At 36.0% G+C, this 21,837-nt stretch overlaps 1 protein-coding gene across 2 annotated transcripts in view; it reads left to right on the top strand.

Moving 5' to 3' along the window:
- Positions 1-21,837, top strand: part of Glra3 (glycine receptor alpha 3) — a 152,299-nt gene that overhangs the window by 122,634 nt on the left and 7,828 nt on the right. The window contains exons 7-9 of one of the 2 annotated variants that reach the window (XM_028757752.1): positions 177-391; positions 15,775-15,918; positions 18,197-18,241. In XM_028757752.1, the coding sequence (XP_028613585.1) occupies positions 177-391; positions 15,775-15,918; positions 18,197-18,241 (404 nt within the window). The remainder of the gene's footprint in view (positions 1-176; positions 392-15,774; positions 15,919-18,196; positions 18,242-21,837) is intronic. The other variant, XM_028757753.1, reaches the window with a different exon arrangement.

The following is a 21,837-nucleotide window of genomic DNA, read 5'->3' as shown; positions in this document are numbered from 1 at the left end:
GATGCACTGATTAAAAAACTCAAAAAACTAAACCAAATTTCAGTATTTGACTCAATGTTCCTTCATTTTATTAAAAAAATCTTATAATAAAATTATTATTTCACTTAAGTCATATTTGATATCATAACAAAACCTCACTTTTATTTAATTGTTCCATTTATTTTATGAAAAATTAGGAAAGTTTACATGCATAGAAGTGAGATTTCATCTTGAGCGGCAGATGGGCTACTACTTGATCCAGATGTACATTCCCAGCCTTCTGATTGTTATTCTCTCCTGGGTCTCATTCTGGATTAACATGGATGCAGCCCCAGCGAGGGTAGCTTTGGGCATCACCACTGTGCTCACTATGACCACACAGAGTTCTGGATCCAGGGCTTCCTTACCAAAGGTAAGTGTCCTGAGCGGACGTACATTGGATACATGAAATATTGATGCCAGATTGATCAAAACTCAATCAGATATTTACTATTTGTTATTGATTTTTAAACTACCAAATATTGAAATATGAAGCTATAGATGAAGAAAAATATTCTATAAATTGATGATGCCTGCTACTGACATAGTGTGTGTGATGATTTCTTATTTAAATATGAACAATCATTATAGGTACCATGGAATTTTTGTATCTATATATTTAAATGATTAAAATATATTAAAATTATTTAAATTGATCCATATGATAATATTAAGTGCTGGTATAATGCATAGATGTGTGCATATAGATACACAGAGACAGCCTTTTTATACTAGTTTCTTAATAGGTACTTAAAACATGAACTAAAATACTGATAACTGTACACGTTTGTAATCTATTACTAAAATTACTTCCAGGAAAACATTGTAGCAATTACTCCCCATCAAGGCCTGTATCATATTTCCATGGTATCACAGCCTGACTTCCATTATGCTGTGCCCCCGTCTTCTAGCTCCTGGCAGTTGTAGGTCAATGGGCAGGAGTGCTTACCTAATTTAATAATTTGAATACATTCTAATCATCCAGAATTAATCTGTTTACTATATAAAGTCTGTGAAATCTTCAATACCTCGCTTAATAAAATACACTGAAAGATAAGAGGCTTTCTTTTTCTATTTAAAAAGACAGCAATAAAAATTATTTTCTCTTTCTCCACATCCTCGCCAACATGTACTGTCACCTGTGTTTTTGATCTTAGCCATTCTGACTGGTGTGAGGTGGAATCTCAGTGTTGTTTTCATTTGCATTTCCCTGATGACTAGGGATGCTGAACACTTCTTTAGGTGCTTCTCAACCATTCGAGCTTCCTCAGTTGAGAATTCTTTGTTCAGGTCTGTGCTCCATTTTTTAATAGGGTCCTTTGATTGTCTAGAGTCTAATTTCTTCAGTTCTTTGTATACCTTGGATATTAGCCCTTTATCAGATGTAGGGTTGGTGAATATCTTTTCCCAAACTGTTGGTTGCCGCTCTGTCCTATTGACTGTGTCCTTTGCTTTACAGAAGCTTTGCAGCTTTATGAGGTCCCATTTGTCAATTTTTGGTCTTAGAGCACAGGCCATTGGCGTTCTGTTCAGGAACTTTTTCCCTGTGCCTATGTATTCCAGGCTTTTTCCCAGTTTCTCTTCTATTAGTTTCAGTGTGGCTGGTTTTAGGTGGAGGTCCTTAATCCACTTGGAATTGAGCTTTGTACAAGGAGATAAGTATGGATCAATTTTCATTTTTCTACATGCCGACCACCAGTTGGACCAGCACCATTTGTTGAAAATGCTATCTTTTTTCCATTCGATGGTTTTAGCCCCTTTGTCAAAGATTAAGTTACCATAGGTATGGGGGTTCATTTCTGGGTCTTCTATTCTATTCCACTGATCCTCCTGCCTGTCTCTGTTCCAATACCATGCAGTTTTTAATCACTATTGCTCTGTAGTACAGCTTGAAGTCGGGGATGGTGATTCCTCCAGCAGTTCTTTTATTGCTGAGAGTAGTTTTCGCAATCCTGGGTTTTTTGTTATTCCAAATAAATTTTAAGATTGCTCTTTCTATCTCTGAGAAGAATTGAGTGGGAATTTTGATGGGGATTGCATTAAATCTGTAGATGGCTTTTGGCAAAATAGCCATTTTTACTATATTAATCCTTCCAATCCATGAGCATGGGAGATCTTTCCATCTTCTGAGTTCGGCTTCGATTTCTTTCTTCAGGGGAATGAAGTTCTTGTCATACAGGTCTTTTACTTGCTTGGTTAGGTTCACACCAAGGTATTTTATATTATCTGTGACTATTTTGAAGGGTGTCATTTCCATAATTTCTTTCTCAGCCAGTTTATCTTTTGAGTAGAGGAAGGCTACTGATTTGCTTGAGTTAATTTTATATCCAGCCACTTTGCTAAAGTTGTTTATCAGGTTTAGGAGTTCTCTGGTGGAAGTTTTGGGGTCACTTAAGTATACTATCATATCATCTGCAAATAGTGAGATTTTGACTTCTTCCTTTCCAATTTGTATCCCTTTGACCTCCTTGTGTTGCCTAATTGCTCTGGCTAGGACTTCCAATACTATATTAAATAAGTAGGGGGAGAGTGGGCAGCCTTGCCTAGTCCCTGATTTTAGTGGGATTGCTTCAAGTTTCTCTCCATTTAGTTTAATGCTGGCTACTGGTTTGCTGTAAATTGCTTTTACTATGTTTAGGTATGGACCTTGAATTCCTGACCTTTCCAAGACTTTTATCATGAAGGGGTGTTGAATTTTGTCAAATGCTTTCTCAGCATCTAGTGAGATGATCATGTGGTTTTTTTCTTTGAGTTTGTTTATATAATGGATTACATTGATGGATTTCCGAATATTGAACCAACCCTGCATTCCTGGGATGAAGCCAACTTGATCGTGATGGATAATTGTTTTGATGTGTTCTTGAATTCGGTTCGCTAGAATTTTATTGAGTAATTTTGCATCAATGTTCATAAGGGAGGATTGAGCAAGACAGAGATCATCGCCCGTGACCTGTCGTCCACGGAACCAGGTTGATGCTGCCATCAAGAAGGCAGTTGAAGTTCATTACCATCAGCTGAAAATTGCAGAGGATCCAGAAGTGACTCCGCAGGAGACTGACACAGCTGTCAGCTCCCCTGCCTCCCCCTACGGTCGACCCCTAGACTTCCACGCCCTCCAGAAGGGTTCCTGGTATGCCTGGCTTTGCCCTCATTTCTCTCGCTAGAGAGCTTGGCCTCTTGATCACCACAACAAAAATTGGCTTTTTCCTAAACCAAGGCCACCCTTGATATGGCCGCTAACATTGGGGAGCCTTCCTTTATGACAATATTACACCCCAAACTGACAAATGGTTGGTAACTTGAACATTTACAAGAGATTAGGATGGCTGTGAGTTAGCCCAATGACGGGATTATTGTAGGTCCACTTCCCAGGGGCCCACCCAATGCAGCCGAAAAGGAGTGCGTGGTGCTGGGAGTGGGTGCAGCCTACATGGCCTAAGACAGGGCTCTCACCCTCCTTTCACCCACATCAGAGTCCCTTGACGTTGCCCATCGTCGACAGCCTAAAGCCTTCGACCATAGATGTGACTCGTCTCACATCAGTGTTTTGGGGTTGTGAACTTGTCTAAGACCCCCCATAATTAGACATCCAAATTCAAAACTCACATAGTTGGGATTGAACATAAGATGCCTTCTCTAACTAAACAGAGAAGGGGGAGATGCCAGAAGCCAGGACCCTCGCCCTTACCCTTACCCCCTACCTTTCCCCACCTGCACAATGTCCTCTGAAGCTTGGCAACTGCAAGATCATGCTTAGCAACTGCAGATAGACTCAAAGCAGAGTACCATGTCTTCTTAAGAATAGCAGGGAGACCATAACTCAAGCAGTGTACCATATCTTCTGAAGAACTGCAGGTAGATCATAATACAAGGCAGTGTACCATATAGACCATGACATGTTTCAAGGCACAGGCCAAGAAGATTTTGTACTTTTCCACCACCTGGACCCTCTTACCCCCTCCCCTTGTAAAACATGCTATAAAAAAGCATTTCATGTTCAAAAAAAGAAATAAAAAAAAAATTGGCAATTAAAAAAAAAATAAAATAAAAAAAAAATTATTTTCTTCTTATAAGACTATTTCTTCAAAGTATCTATTATCAGAAGAAACCACCAAAATGTCCAGCACAATAACCTATTATTTTTCTTAAAATGAACTTCAGTATAATAAAGTGTTAATAGCTTCTCAAGAATGCTGCACCTGCTACTTGACATAAATTATAAATGCACACATTGTCCAATTAGTGGTTTCTATGAATGATTCTCATTTAATTAGTTAAGTAAAAATGTATAGATAAATAAAATTTGATTAGAAGATAATTTATCATTTCAAATGAGCACAGAAATAATTTGATGTTCGATAAAGTTCAGCTTTCTCAGTAAGAATTAAGTATTGTCTTTTAAAATAATGTCTCCCTTTATTAACACTTAACTGTACCTTTTAAATAGTCCAAATCAATTTGTTTTTATAACATATCCCCCATGTAAAAATGTTAAATTTTCTTATTTCTTTAACGTGATATCCAGTGCTCTTGAGTTTGTGTATGAATGGCAAAAGGAGTCTGGGTGATAGTACAAGTTCATGGTCAAGTCAGAAGGAAATTTACTCATTTTTATCTTATTCCTGATCTGTCTGGAAATGATGAAAACTCGGAGTCATGTGTTATCAGCTAGAAAAAGGATGGAATCGGCTTGTTTTATAAATTAATTGGTTTTACAAGGCACAGAAATGAAATATTTAAGACCCAGAGACCCAGAGTGGGGCAGGATTGGGAGAGTTGAAAGGTGTGAGTAAAAATAAATAAATAAATAAATAAATAACCCTTAAAAATTAAATTAAGATGGCAAAATGGGGATATGAGCTTAAGCAAAATAGAATGGTCAGTCTAAAACAGTTCACCATCTATAAACAGATAAAATAGAGATTGTTTAAAGACATTCTTTTCATCAGGATTTCAATAAAAGAAGAAATTTTCAATCATCAGTTCAAGTTTTATATATATATATATGCATTTATATTATGCAATTCATTCTGATAATAGAGACAATGTCCCACAAGAAATTTAATTTTCACCTACAGAAAGAATTCAAAAGCAGGTATGACCTAAGACAATACAAGCCTGACTTATCTTGGATATTTTATAAGTAAATAAGAGAGGAGCCAACTCAGAACAACCATTATAAACAATAACTATTAACATACTAGATCAGACTACTTAAAGAACAGAATATCCCTTGGAAATTAGAATTCTGATTGGAGGCAGGGCTTCTTTATTTGTTTGTTTGTTTGAGGGCCAGGGAAGCAGATTCAAAGAGCTCACCTGTGCATTTAGAAACTGTCACCTAAAAGTACAGATACTCATCTGCAATATGCAGTCTCAAAGAGCTCACAAAAGTCAACTTTGGGAACACACACATACATACACACACACACACACACACACACACACACACACACTACGTTTGTTCAATGTGTTTAAGCATATAATCTATTTATGCTCTCATGCCACAAATTAAATTATACCAAGTTCCATGGCCAAAGCCAAAATCAAAAGGTTGGAGAGTGTAGCCTATGCTCAAGGAAACTTTGCCAAAGAAAGGAAAGAAATGGTTTCAAACAAATAATGCTATCTGCTAAAATAGTGTGTCTTTTCTTAGACTATACTGTAGTTCATTCATATTTATTTTGGAAAATGAGAGAGAGAGAGAGAAAGAGAGAGAGAGACAGAGAGAGACAGAGAGAGACAGAGAGAGACAGAGTCACAGAGAGAGACACAGAGAGAGACAGAGACAGACACAGAGAGAGACAGAGACAGACAGAGAGACAGAGAGAGAGAGAGATATTCTGTGTAGATTTCTCCCATTTTAACCTTACCACTTCAGCTCTGCTTTACAAAACACTGCTAACCATAAAAGGACAAAGAATACTTGAAAGTCTAAATAATTAAACTTGTCACAGAGGCCCAGAAGCCTCTAGCAGCACAGATTGAAAATTCAAGACTACAGTTTGTGTTATTCTGAAGCAAGATTTTTTTTAATAATTTATTTATTTTTTCTCAAATCGTAATTCATTCACACAGTGGTTATAAACAGGATGTGGGGAAGGGGACGACACCAGAGTGTGGGTGTTCAGGGGGAATACAGATATCTTTCAGAACCGGGTATCGGCTGGGTGAAGGTTCAGGGGACAGGTCACTATGACTCTGCCTATGGCTCACTTGTCCTTATCTAAGTTGGTATTGCCTGCCAAGGCTACCTATTTACAAGGTCTATGACTACTCGGGCTGGTAAATTTTTATGTGAGTTGTTAATGGGATTAATGTAGACATAATGTTAGTGATATAGATATATGCACACTTGTTAAACAGCTCTCAAATTATATTAATTCAAATGTTTGTATAGTAAAAATGTTTATTTTTCATGCATGTATTTGATATATTTTAATCAGATATTGACAATATATAGACAATTTTAATATATTATGTGGATTTCAGTACCATAAAAAAAAGAAAATTCAAGACTTAATTTTTAAGGGTTTTTAAGAGTATTTAAGCCCAGTATTTCAGTTACATTCCTATTTTGTTGCTGTTGTACAGTCTGATTGTAAAACCCACCAGAAGTGTTGTGATGGGAAGACAAAGCTTTACTCATGTATTTCGATCCTCAGAATATAATGTTGCATATGTGTGTCTATTGAATATCATATGCACATTTAAATGACAAAAGCTTTATATTGTTTATTCAATATGTTGTTTTAAAAAGCATTTTCATCTTTCTGTTGTAGCATGAAACTTTGGTTAGACTATAGTTCACATCTGCTTCTCTATTTACTCATTAGAGTACCACAAAATTAATGCAATTGACTATAAAGTTTACACTTATATTGCATACAGTATAAGAAAACAGTGAATCTTAGAAAGTATAAAAATTGTTTCATTACCAATTAAAAGAATAAGTACAGCTAATATAAACTTAAAGTGAATATATATATATAAATAACTTTGATAATATTGGCATTCTGATTACGTGTGGGCTGTTTAAACTGAAAGAATAAAGACTGAAAAACAAGGGCTATACTTACCGTTTTATTTTAATTAATTAGCAAACACACACTCTTAATCATCTGAAAAAATACTCTGTAGATTCAAACAGTAAGTTATATATCTGTAGCAGAAGGAGTCATTGCAGGTGTTATACAGGGAAGCAAACCATGGGAAGCGATTTGAATGAAGACTCAGGAGCAGACTTCATGGAGTATAATGGCAAGTGGTTTATTCTCGATGTATTTAAGTCCAGTATAACTTGGAAAAACTGTTTCTTGTTATAATACAATCCCTGGTGCATAAGATGTATAATTTTATCAAAATTCAACTCAGGTGAATATCATTTTTTCCTCAAGAAAATAGATTCTAGACATAGGCTACAAATATATAGTAGTTTAAGAGCTTAAGGCTCTGGCTTGGTCTTGATCATGTAGATAGCACAGAGGTCATTTGAGCTATTAGCCACCTTTGGTCCTGACTATAGGAGCTTGATATGGCCTGGTCCAGCAGATAACATGGTTCACCAGGCTATTAATCAACGACAATCCTCAGCTTTCTGGGTGGAAGAATGGGTTTTTCATCTGTCCCATTGGAAAGATAATACCCTGTGCTTAACATTCCTGGTTTCTCTGGACACCTACGGATTTAAGAATGTTCATGTTATGTTCCAGACATGTGGCAATATAAATGAGGGGAGCATACAATATTCAGGTTTTCTTATTATAAGATTAGAAAGGTACTCCAGCAGGATTTTCCTTACTATTTAAACTCAAAATATAATTAACTGATATTACTTCAATACAGTTTGAAAAAAAAATGACACAGACGAGTTCATTTCTGCTTTATTATTGTGATATGATTTCCTATACTAAATTTTCATTTGAATGTGACAAGTATAATAAATTAATTATGTCTTTTTTTACTTAATAATATTAATATTCCATGCATGCTAATTTTGGAAAAAAAAAGGGGCAAAGAAAAACACACAGAAAATGAAAGCAAGATTTACCCAAAACTTTCTCATTCGATGCATATTATATAATGAATATTAAGCTAAAAAGTTTTATTAGTAGTATAAGAATATCTTATAAACATAATTTCTATACTTTAGGAAAGTCTTATAAGATGAATTGATGGGTATTTGTGGTTGTCATCTCATCTTGCTACATGTTCTAGGCTTCATGAGTCTTAATTCATCTAAAATTAAAATTAATAAACATTTTCTCTCTACCTGACATATCCAGACCGGCCTTATAATTTTTCAATTTATTTATTTTCTTCTGAGATTATAAAATATAGCCTTTCCCAGTTCCCTGTGCTACTGCTCCGTGCAGTCCTGTCCATATAACCCTTTCAAAGTTATGGATTTTTTCCATGCATTGCTATTACAGTCATACATGTATAAACACATATGAATACATTTTTGAGGTTAAGAGTTCCCCGGTTTACATTTTCATAATAGCGCTATATCATGGCTTCATGGTGAAACTAAATTTAAAAAGCAAAAACTTCATATGTAATTTTAAGACTATTTTTATCTAAAAATTACACACACATACACACACACTTACATATACATGGTTCTGAGATATATATGTACATGTGTGTGTCTGTGTATCTCAGAATCATATAGATGAACTTTCTAAATGATAAAAAAAAAAGCATGTAAAACTATACCTCTGTTGAAAGAAAGACCTTGCTTCAAAACTGAGTACTTAAGGGCCCTTACAGGCAATATCTGTCTCCATGATTCTAGTTCGAAGTCATAAATAACACTCTTAGACACCTGAGTAAAAGGAATTAGGATGAAAGATGATCGCAATAAGCAGGCAGCTGCAGAGTACAAAATCTCCAGCATGTAAAGACTGGAGCTAGAAGTCACATGCCTAATTTCACTTCAAATAAATAGGTCAAGAGTTATATTATACGTACCAGGAAGTCTAATGGCATCCTCCCAAGAAACATCTCTGGTGACATCTAGATTTATTCTACCTTTTCATGTAAATGTTAAAAACCATTAGTCATGAGCTATAGACAACATGAAAGTAAAGCTCAGGCAACAGAAACTGGATTCAGAGGTAAGTGATCTTCATAATCCTTTGCTCTTTCTGTTTTCCCTTTCTTTTGGCAGCTGGAAGGATGACCCATCTCATTAGAAACAATGCAACCAAGGATGGCAGGATTTTCTGCTGAATTTTCTCTTAAAGTGAAAGTCTTTATGTATGTGATGCATGCTGCATAGGAGCGTAGTGGATTTACTACAGTTCTGTGTACTGTCCGAATGAGTAGGGCATCAGTGAGGCTGCTGAGAGTCACCCTCCAGGGAGATGGGTTAAAGCTCCCAGCATAACAAAGCTCTATCTATATGACGATCACTGTCATGCCTGCCTAGCGCTCTGCTTTTGTGCTCTCAATACCAACACTATTTGCGTTAGCAGACGACTTTAAAGCACCATCTAGTCTTCTCTTTGTTGTAGTTACTTTATCCCTGACCTTAGATAACATTCAGATGTATTTCAGAGAAATATTTTCCTTATAAATATTAATGAAATGTAAACTTTTATGCAGGATCTCACATCCTGATGAATAAACAAAAGAAGTAAGTAAAATTCATAGAGGTCAGAAATAAAAACCCCAGCAAACAAAGCAACGCACAAATTTCCAGTATGTTTTTGGAAACACATTTGTCTGTGTGTCTAAGCCACTTGCTTATTCCACAGTCAAACATATCTGTCATCCTTCACTTGACGTTTCTGGTGCTGGGGAAATCTACCAAGATGGATTGCCATTAGAGGAAGAACAAATTGCCTTACCCAAAGGCATACACTGCGATGTTCTGTAATATGTATTCCTTTTTTTAGAAAAGCATATTTAAATTGCAGAATATTTGACAAAGCAATCACTCTTAAGTGAACTGTGGAAATTTGCCTTATAGATGTGTTTACATAAGGTTCATAGACTTAGGCAGGGTTCTGCTTTAGTCAATTTCTGTTTGTTTGTTTGTTGGTTGGTTGGTTGGTTGGTTGGTTTGGTTGGTTGATTGGTTGATTTTTTTCAAGATAGGGTTTCTCTGTGTAACCCTGGCTGCCCTGCAACTCACTCTGTAGACCAGGCTAGCCCTGAACTCAGATATGTCTGCCTCTGCCCACTGAGTGCTGGGATTAAAGGCATCTGCCGCCACCACCACCAGGCAAGTTTCCTATTCTCAAATTTAAGCTTTTAAATGCATCTAAATTTTCATTTGTGGAAATAACTGATGAGCACTAGTCTGGGTAATAATTATCAAGCCATTTCCAACATATCTGCATCCAGTAACACACTGTATCTATGAGCAGTAGCATAGGAGTTAACTGGCCTCATGGTAATACTTTTGACTACCTTATTAGATTATAGTAAAGGCATGTGTCTTGGCAGGTCTCTCAATCTTAGCAAGTTTCCATACCTACAATATAGTTCCCACAATGTGCTTGTCAGTCAACGAAACCTAAAACACTGCTCTTGAGTGGTCTTTTCGAGATCATGCACAGGTGTATGGACTTATGAACTATTTTACAGGGATAGATACAACCTATCTATGACTGGTCATCAGAGAATGAGTACAACTGAAATGATTTTGGGACTAAATCCACAAATGAGTGATCAACTGGAACAGGGTTGTATGTGCTAGCAAATTGATCAGGTGACTTCGAGGATTAGAAGCACATTATTCTTTCTTTCCCTCTCTCTCTCCTTTCCTCTTTTTCTCGTTCTCCTTTCCTCCTTCTCTGCTGTCCTCTCCTCTTCTCTTATATTTCCTCTCTCTGCTTGTAGAAACTACATGGCTCAAAGTCATTTCATGGGTGGGATAGCTTGCAGTCTTTCTGCCTTTATTCTCTGTCTCCAGACAGTTATGTTTCTTAGACCAAGATGGGCTCTGTGGCAGCATTGCTGTGACCCTGGTGTTTGTCATTACTTACTACTGACTGACTATGTTTATCTGGCAGTATGGCTGTAGAAAACTTGTTTACATTGCACACACACACACACACACACACACACACACACTGTCACCATATTTTACATCTTCTCCTGGAAGGCAGTGTGTTTGGCGCCTCAGTGAAGCTTCTCTTACACTACTATTATCTTATACTATTCAAAATATCGTAACTTCTAAGCCAGTGGGGATTCTTGAATTTGTTTTAGAACAAAAGGTAGAAAATCTCTCACTGAACCCCCCTCTGTCTCTAGCATAATTCTGTGCCACTCCTGGGAAACTTGGCAGTTATTGTTTTGCTTTGTTCTAAGATGAGGCTGACCTGGAATAGTTCTGGTTCCTGAACTTTAACCAAAATGACCCAGGCCTCCTGAAGCCTGGCCCATTAATCACCCAATTGACAACACAAGAGTCCTGCATTTCCTCTACCACCTTGTCACAAGAAAGAATTACCATGACAGCACCTCGCCAGAACCACATTTCAACAAAAGTGGGCATGGGACATGTTATTTTAGCCAGTGAGACTTTGATGTTGTCTATTAATTATATAGTTTCATATGGCAAATCTCATCAAGCCAACTTCCATTATATTATGTTTTAAAGTGAAAAACAGAGAATTTTTTACTGAGGCAAGCTCCCCAAAGATGTCCTCTCCCCAGGACCAAGGTGACTTGGCTCTGTTTATAACATTGAAATCTGTCAATAATGACAAAAGTCAGTTATATATTTTTTTATCTTATTTGTAATATAAGTTTGCTCTATTTTCTAATTATAACATTAAGCAATATAAGAGATATACAGTATTTCTGAAATATAAACATCCATCCCCATCTCCCTATGCCATCCAACTTTGCGCCAATTTTTCCCTATTTTTTCTTCTACGTTTTGAAATTATAGCATAATTTCATCATTTCCCTGTGTTCCTTTTCTTCACAGGTTTCCATTCCTTTTCCTCTCTCCAAACCCTCCCATAAATCCTTCATTGCTCTCTTTCAAGGTCTTTAACCATCCAGAAAATATAACAACCAACTAAAGAATGCTAAGGGTAGAAGAAATAGTTTTCATGTCTATTTTATCCAACAATCCACTGAGTCCAGTTTAGGCTGCCCACATACTCTTTGGGTGTAGGACCATTCACTGGATGTCGTCAATCTATGAGTAACCATCAATTTATCGAAAACTGACACTCTCTCCCCCATAAATCATCAACTATTCATAGTGCCACAGTTTGGCTAGTGGTTCATGAATCATACTCCCGCCACACTAGAATGCTGACTGTCTTGATTTTACACAAGCAACTACAGTTGTTACGAGCTCTTGCGTGCAGTGGTTCCATTATTTTCAGGAAACAGTTTAATTCTGGTCCTCAAGGCTTTGGCTCTTAAACTATCTTGGGCTCCTCTTCTGCAATTGTCCCTCAGTTATGGGGAAATACTCCAGTGACAATCTTTTGCAGCAGATTTACTATAAACTTACTTTTTGAATGAACTTGAGTAAACCATAAACTTGTCTTTTTGTTTTGTTTTGTTTGTTTGTTTGTTTTAAATCAGGCTTCGAGGAAGTTGGCTCTGGATACTTAACATAAATTATAAAGCTGACGATGCTTGCCTATGATTAATATAAATTCAGTAGAAAAATGATCTTCTGGATCGGGGTACATCAAAAGCTTTGTTATACTGCATATAGTCAGGAAGAGTCTTTAGTCCATTTTGAAGAATAAAATGTTTCTCTGATTTTCACAGTTTTGCTTCTCCTGATCTAAAGACATTTTGTCTTTCTTTTCTAAATATCTTTACCCTGTCTCCTTTCTCATGGTATGGTAAAAAGGGAATGATCTGGGCTTAAGATCAAAACAAACAAACATAGATGACCTTTGACTTTTAACTTTTAGGAGAAGATTAAAGATGGCAGTTTACGACACAAAATGAATTCCATCTTACAATATTTTTGATAGTTTGCAGTGATGATTTAATTAGTCTAAAAGGGAGGTAAATAAAGTAGGTTAATTGTATTCAAATTTAGCTTTGCAATTTTGTAGCTCTATGATTTTATGCAGGCAGTTCACTAGGCCTCAATATAATCTCTAAAATGAGTAGCTTTGCAAATGAGTAGTTGGTTCTGGAAAAGATAGAGGAAGTATGAAGAGCTATTCTGTCATGAACACTTTAAAAAAAGGTTTCCTGAGAAAGTAGCTTATGCTGACATCCAAAGGACAAACAGAATTAGCTCAAAAGATTACTCCAGACAAAGGTAAAGACCAGCAAAAAGCTGCTAAGGCAAGAAGAGACTTGCTGATTGCTTTAAGTTTCCAAAAATTCAAAGGAAGAAATGGAAGCTAGCACTAAGTAAGCAAATGGCAAATGCCAGTAATCAGCATATCCTCAGAGAGGTCCTTATTAAGAATAGACTCCTTTGCCCAGTCATTCTTCCACTATTCCATATTTTCTCTTAAGAGTTTTCTTGTTATCTTAATCTTTCCATAGTTTTGTTATGTATCCCTTACTTAATGACTGCAACATAAGCTCCATAAATCATCTCTATTTCTGTAACACAAAAAAAAAATAGAATTTAGTTGAATTGTAGATATTTAATAAATATTGCATAAAATAGTAAAAACAAGAGATGTAAGATAGAGCCTAAAAACAAAGGGGTTTATATGCCCTCTGACAGATTTGAGACTTTAAATTCAAGATGAGAAAACACTGAGTTTTACCTGAAGACAATGCAGTTAAATTAGCCCCTAAAAATAGTCTCTGGGAGACTGGAGACTTGGCTTCACAGTTGAGAGCACTTGTGGCTCTGTCAGGGAACCTGGATTCATTACTCAGCACCCACATGAAACTGTACAATCATTTGTAACTAACTCCAGTTCTGAGGAAACTTAAGCCCTTACAGGCCTCTTAATAAGGAGAATGCAAGGCCTGAGGAGTCTTCCTTGAGGGTCACAAGGATCCTAGAGACTAGATTAAGCCAGTCTGCTGCTACAGACAATGGAGAATGGTAATATATATACACACATATGGCTTGGAACAGGTGACCGATGGTTCCAAGACAGTACAGGCTGAGGTGGCTTACAGAAGATTGGGGTGGGATAGAAAATGGTAAAGGTTGAACAAACCCCGAAGATGTTAAAAATAGAATCAGTGATACTACCCTGTATTTAAGTTTAATGGAAGAGTGGATGGATGGATAGCTTTACAAAATAAAAGGTAGGTAACGAGATAGATAGATAGATAGATAGATAGATAGATAGATAGATAGATAGTGGATAGATGGATGGGTGGATGAAAGCAGATGAGAGAGACAGAGAGAGACACAGAAACAGGGTGGGGGGAAGAGAGAGAGAGAGAGAGAGAGAGAGAGAGAGAGAGAGAGAGAGAGAACAAGGGAGGGAGGGAGGGAGGGAGCGAGGGGGGAAGGGAGGGAGGAGAGAGAGAGAGAGATTCCTTTGTCAATTTAAAAAATGTGACTCAGGTCAACCATATCAGTATGTGGTAAGAGCATGAGATAAGCATTTTGTTGTGAAGTTCAATATTCAATGTACCTACATCCTGGCCTTCATTTCTATAAGATACCTTTTACTGAAGAATTATTTCATACAGACTGCCGAGATGGCCCAGTGTTTAAGGGTACAGTCTGCTCTTATAGAGGACTGGAGTTTGATTTCTAACACACCTCAGACAGCTCACAGTCACATGTAACTCTAGAATGGGGGTAGACAATGATTCTGGCTTAACTGCAGCATGTATTTTTAGCTTCCTTGTAAAAATCTGGTGACCTTAGGTATGTAGACTTAGGTCTGGGTCTTCAGTTCAATTCTCTGATCTATGTATCTCTTTTTATGTTAATACCATCCAGCTTTTATTTCTGTAGCTCTGTAATCTGAACAACCTGAAATCTGGAGCAGTCATACCTCCTACAGTTCTATTATATTTTTCAGGATTATTTTAGCAATCCTTGTGTTTGTTTCTTCCTTTGTCTGTTTATATATGAAGTTGAAGGTTTTGATGTTGTTATTGTTTTTAATTTCTGTTAAGAAGTGTGCTGGAATTTTGATGGGGATGGTGTTGATTACATAGGTTGTTCTTGGTAGGATGGGCATTTTTATAGTATTAACTTACTGATGTATGAACATAGGAAATATGTCTGTCTTCTGATGTCTTCTATATCTTTTTTCTTCAATGTCTTAAAAGTTTTTATTACACAAGTCTTTCACTTCCTTGGTTGAGTTATCCCACAGTAGTTTTTGAGGTTATAGTGAAAGGTATTTTCCCCTGATTTTTTTCTCATCCTGTTTGTCATTATTTAGGAAAACTGTTAATTTAGCATGTTAATTTGATATATTTTTACTTTGCTAAAACAATTTATCAACTGTAGGTGTTTTCTGGTGGAGTTTTTAGGGTCCTTTATTCGCAGAACCAAATTATCTACAAATAAAGATAACTTGACTTCCTTTCCTATTTGTTTCCCTTGATAAAGTTTCAGATACAGAATATTTCATCTTTCTTCTTTTCTTGTATTTGAGTTAATGCCTAATTTGGAAATAATAACAAAATATATTCAATTTCTACAATTATGACTAATCTATAAGTTTGTAAAAAGTCACATCTGGAAATTTTTAGTAAATAGACTTTTCATTTATTTTTATCTAACTGATCTGTACTTTATATTCAGAATCATAAAGTAGCAATGTTGTTTTTAAAAGTTAATTTTCTCACTCCTTTTGTCCCTCCCCTGACCAGGTGTCCTATGTCAAGGCTATTGACATTTGGATGGCAGTGTGCCTCCTTTTTGTGTTCTCAGCACTTCTGGAGTACGCAGCCGTGAATTTTGTCTCAAGGCAACACAAAGAGCTGCTGAGGTTTCGACGAAAGAGAAAAAATAAGGTAAGTGATTATTTTATTGGGTTCAGTGGGATATCAATTTGCAGTGCAAAATGATTTGTTCTGTTTAATGCAAATGTATAGGAGGGAAATTTGGACCAGGGACTAAATGAAATAACCTCTCAGTTTTGTTTAATCAAAAAAAGAATGGTAGGATAAGTTCCGGGAGAAATTGGGGTATTGAGATATATCAAAGAAGCACATCTGATGACATGATCCACTTTATCAAGGTCGTTAGTATATTTCCACAAACAATACTGCTTATGCTTCAGTTGATAAATATTCCACTTCCTACTTGCAGTGCCTGAGTATTCCTGATAGCATTACTTAATACAGATATCAAATTTAATTATGAAAATTATCCCTTTTTCTAAGCTAATTAATTTGTTTCCATATAATATCATAGAAGTACTGATATCGTGATGAGGTCATGCAATTAAGTCTCCTTCTTATGCACATTTTTTATTTTAATATTTTGTTATGAAACTCTATGATAATACAACCAAGTGCTAATCCTGCCCTGCTCCTATATGATCAAATATAGAATCATATGAAAGTTCATTTGGAGTCTTTATAAAAGGTCATAAAAAGCTATGGAAGTAACATGCTAGCTGAATTTCACTGTGCAGAATGTTTGTTCCTCTCTATTAAATCCTCTTAAGGCATCTTCCTTTATGGACACATGATTTCAAGTAATGTTCTTTGCTTTATAATAGCAGACAATGTCTCTCAACAGTAGATCCATAATTTACTTATTCCAATGCTAATTTGCCAACTGACAACTTAAAGAAAATCATTTGTTCAACACAACACTCTCAGAGTCACATAAAAGTATTGCCACAGTTCTAATATACTAAGAAATGTAAACAAAATGAAAATCTTAAGGACAATGGTCTGGCTTATATGTTATGATGTTTAATGATTTTTAAAGTAATTTATAAGTTATCTAATAATTATATTTACTAAGTATTTTAAAGCAAGAGACTTTGATCTATCAGCTAAAGTCCAGTTAGAATTAAATGAATTCTAAGACAACTGATTTCCTAAACATATCACAGACCCAATAAATATCTGCAAGCAGCTGCAGGAAAGGAGCATTAGCACTGAGATAATATTATATTGGACATAAAATGATATTCAATTTTCCATTTGTTAAATTTGCATGAGAAAAAGTCTTATCATTCCTATGTTGAAATGGACCTGTAATGAGGAGATAAATTTTCATACTCCCCTTCAACCTTCCCCTGGACTTTGGTCACTTAAGTTTGAGTCCTCCTCTTCCTCTTTTTCTCTCTGGTCCTCCACCATTTTTCCCTTCTGCCTCCCATTCCTCCTCTTCCTGTTTGTCTTCCTATACCACTTCTGTTTCCTCTCCTCCTCTTCCTTTACCACCTCTTTCCCCTCCTCCCCTCTTCCTTTTTTTTCCTCCCAAGCCCCTCTCTCCTTCCCTCTTCTCACCTCCCCGCTTCTCAGGCAGCCATCACTTCCTGACCTTTCTTGATTCTTAGACTGAACTGAAACATTGTTATAGAAACAAGCCTTGACAAAGCCGATACACTTGCCTTTTCTTCCTGTTAATGACTGAGCCATCTTACCTGAGCATCGTTTTGTTAAAACTGGGGCAATACTTTTTGTCATTATTTCTATCTCATTTTACACTTTTATTTTTACTTTCTTATTTTTTTTGTCCTTATCTACTATAGCATGTTTACACTGCAGACTACCTAGACTAGGATTGAGAAGTATCATGCATATGCTGTCTAATAGGAAAAGACTGCTATCTCCTACATACTCAACATGAAACTTCACTAAATAATGAAACAGTCCACAGATTTGATATTAAATTCTGGTTCCTCTTTTCAATATTGTTTTTTGACTGAGATGCCTCTTTACTCAATTTTACCACATGTAGGTGTGAGATAAAATATTTGATGCATTTAATGTCTGTTACTCTTTGGCTCACGGTAAGATGCAAAGATTAATATTCTCAGTGACTAGTGTTCCAGAGAAAGTTAGAAATAATAATGGTTTATCATTCTCTCATCATGATTTGAAATATTCAGTAAGCATATGTGATTAAGAGTTATTAATATTTAACACAGAAGAAAGCCACTTATTTTGAGTCAATATTTTTGGATGAATACTTTGCATCTGTGAACATCAATGAATTTATACATACGTATGCTAAAACCGTGTATGTGATTAAAATCAACTGTGTAATTATACGTGACTTGATTCTCTGGTTTCTCAACCCCTCTTGGTCCACTTTACCTTCCCACAGACAGAAGCTTTTGCACTGGAGAAGTTTTACCGTTTCTCAGACACGGTAAATGTCTTTTTAAACTCTAAGTAGAGGAATGTGATCATCTATAAAAACCGGACAACATATTCTGCTCCGAGGCAGTGTTTGGTGGGGAAACACAGACACTTTTAGACATAAAGCTAAGCAAACAGCACTTCCCTTTGACTTTTTTAAGAGCTATACTCTTGTCTTTCCTTGCTCAACAAAAGTCTTACTTACGATGCATTTATTTTCACCAAGTTATTTAACTAGTCAGTGATTTTAAGCATATATGTGTGTATATATATGTATATATATACATACATATATCATATATATAATATATTTTGTTATAATTGTCACAGGAAAAAAATCATAGAATTGGGGAAATTTAACTTCAAAAGAAATGAGATCTGGGTGTGGTAGAACATATCTTAAATCCCAGTATTAGGAAGGCAGAATATACAGATCTCTGTGAGCTATAACCAGCCTAATCTACACAGCAAGTGCCAGTCTGGCCAAGCTACACAGTGAGACCAGACTCTGTCTCAAAAATTAATTAATTAATTAATTAATCAATTAATTAATCAGTAATACATAAATAAATACTGAAGCAATAAATTAGTAAAGAAATAAATTGGAAATTTACTTATTACACAACTCTAACAGTAACTATACAAGCAACCTGGAAATGAGTTTCAAAATGCTTTGTCCAGTCTGAGTATCTTTAGAATCTATTCATTACGATTATGTTTAGGAAATTAACAGTTTTGTTTTAGCAAGAATGTCTTTTCAAATTTGTTAATACAAACATACAAAGATATCATAAAGATACATATCCAAGCATAATATGTAAATTTCTAGGAAGGAAAGCTAGAGTATTGGTCCGTAGATGATTTATAAATGTACCAAAGCCAAGAATTTAGTCCATCAAATTACAATACATATAGTCTAGTTTGCTAAACTGAAAGTTTAGGGGTAAATTATATCTTTAAAGTAGCTTCCAAGATAATTTGGCTGGGAATCCCAGTTAAGAATCTAGCAAGTAAAATAACATTAAATAAACACTTTTACCATCTCAACTTTCATGTATATTATTTTTACCCAGTATTGCTTTAAGGTACTCTGGCTAGTTTTTTATCAGCTTGACACAAATGTGAGTGATCTGAAAGTAGATAACCTCAACTGAGAAATCCCTCCATAAGATTGAGCTCTAGGGCATTTTTCCTAATTAGTGATTGGCAGTGGAGAGTCCAACCCATTTTGAGTAGTGCCATCCATGGGTTGGTGGTCCTGATTCTATAAAAAAGCAGGCTGAGCAAATCATGAGAGCAAATCGGTAAGCAGTTCCTATGACCTGTATCTGCATAAGTTCCTGCTTCCAGGTTCCTGCCCTACTTGAATTCCTGTCCTGTCTTTCTTGAATGATGGACTATGATGTAGAAGTATAAGACAAATAAACTCTTTTCTCCCTGCCCTCTTTGGTCATGACGTTTTATCACAGAAATAGAAACCCTTACTAAGACAAGTACTTACTGAGTTCTCCTAGAATCTACAGTCACTTAACTTGTTTATTTTGCAGTCTGATTTTTATTTTATTTCTTAGTCCCAATATTTCTGTTTTAAATCTGTAAAAGAAAATCATAGGATTTATTGACTGTAACTATTCCATTAAAGATTTTTTAATTTCTTGAAATATCAATAACCAAATAAGATAATTTAAATATAGAATCATGTACATATGCAATGTATAATAAATACTATAAGCATACATAAAATCTAATAACTAACTTGGCTTACTAAATTCTTTATCCTCTTAAACTACATATTCTATTTTGAAATGCTTTGAGCCATCTAAGACTTATAATCCACATAATCAAAATAAGGCCAGATTAATACAGAGTGTCTATTTTCATAGGCACCAATTTACATGAATTTCCCTCCTTATGCTAATTTGGAAGGATAACCAAAGTAAACAAAATTGCCTCCCTCTAGAAAGTTTGTCACAAGAAGAGATCTTACAGTAGTGCAGATGGAATACCTAGAAATGTTTTTATAGTTTAGCTTAGTACGGACTTGAATTTTGTATATCATCTTCGGAATTTTGCTTCCTTTCTATTAGAGGTACAAAAGAACACCTTGTTTACTTGGAGGAATAAAAGTTTGCTCTTATATCCAAACTTCCCCACCCCACACTGTCGTTACCTGCTGTGTGCTGACTCCCACTGCACCATGTCATAGATGCTACCTCCAGTGCTGAATGTGTGTGGGTGCATGCATGATATGAAAGTATTTTGGTTAGGGTTTATTATTCTTGAGAATGGAAAGATCCAGATACTGTAGTATTTCCAAACATGAGCTAATCTGTTGAGAGCTTTGAGTGACATGGGACCGCTTCAGCATGTAGCTTCCTATCCATTACAATAATGATACAATGCTTTGCTAAGAAAAAATTCATTTGCACCATATTCTAGAACTTCTGTCTTTGTGTGTATTATCTGCATATGCAAATAAATTACAAATGAACTAGTATTAAACTTAAGAAGTTATAACCAAAGTTTGTGTTGGGCTAGGCCAGTTGTCTTTATAAAACACAGATACAATTGACAGCATTTTAAAATTTTGTTTAATAATTTAAAATTACTTTTATTGTAAATGTATATGTTGTCTTACTTTAAAATAGTTCATTATAACTTTTAAGACTAACGTGTTAATTAGTTTTCTGTCTTGTGTTTTGTCAGCTCCACAGTCTTAAATACAAATTTTATGTGTAATGTGTTGTTTGAAAAGATGAAATCTCATGACTGATGCTATATGTTACTTACATACATAATATCATTTAACATGTTCCATTATAAATTTATTTATGCTATATTCTAGACTTAACACATTCTTTATATAGGTATGACCTACAATTTTTATATATGCCTTTAAAAGTAGTTTCTCAATTATTAAAATTGAAAAGAAATTTTTTCCCAAAAACTCACTGAGGCATTAAATTTGTATCTTCTCAAGTAAAACAAAATTATAAGATTTTGATTATTTCTGAAAACAGCTATTTAAAACTTATGTTAAGCAAACTAATCCTTTGAGGTATATACTGTTTAAATACCTATTCAGGAAAATCATAGTCAAAAAAGTAATGCAGGGCTAGCAAGATGGTTTTATAGATAAGAGTATTTGAGATGAAAATGGATGATGAACTGACCTGAGTTCTAATCTCAGAACCAAAGTGAGGAAGAGAGAACTGAATCTCCCAAGCTGTTCTCTAACCTCTACCCCTGTGCCATCCTATGTCTCGCCCTATACACACACATACAGAGAGAGAGAGAGAGAGAGGGAGAGGGGGGGAGGGGAATGGGGAGGGGGAGAGGGAGAGGAGGGGTGGGGAGGGAGAGGGGGAGGGGGAGAGGGAGAGGCAGAGGGAGAGGGAGAGGAGGGGTGGGGAGGGGGAGGGGGAGGGGAGGGGGAGAGGGAAAGGGGGAGAGAGGGGAAAGGGGGAGGGGTGGGGGAGGGGAAGAGAGGCGAAAGGGGGAGGGGGAGAGAGGGAGAGGTGGAGGGAGAGGGAGAGAGGGAGAGGGAGAGGGAAGGGGCGAGGGAGAGAGGGAGAGAGGGAGAGGGAGAGGGAGAAAAGGAGAGGG

This window comes from Grammomys surdaster, unplaced genomic scaffold (genome assembly GCF_004785775.1).
Source record: "Grammomys surdaster isolate TR1022 unplaced genomic scaffold, NIH_TR_1.0 126182, whole genome shotgun sequence".
NCBI classification, from domain to species: Eukaryota; Metazoa; Chordata; class Mammalia; order Rodentia; family Muridae; genus Grammomys; species Grammomys surdaster.
Note: the sequence above shows the minus strand (reverse complement) of the source record. Positions and strands in the feature narration are given on the sequence as shown.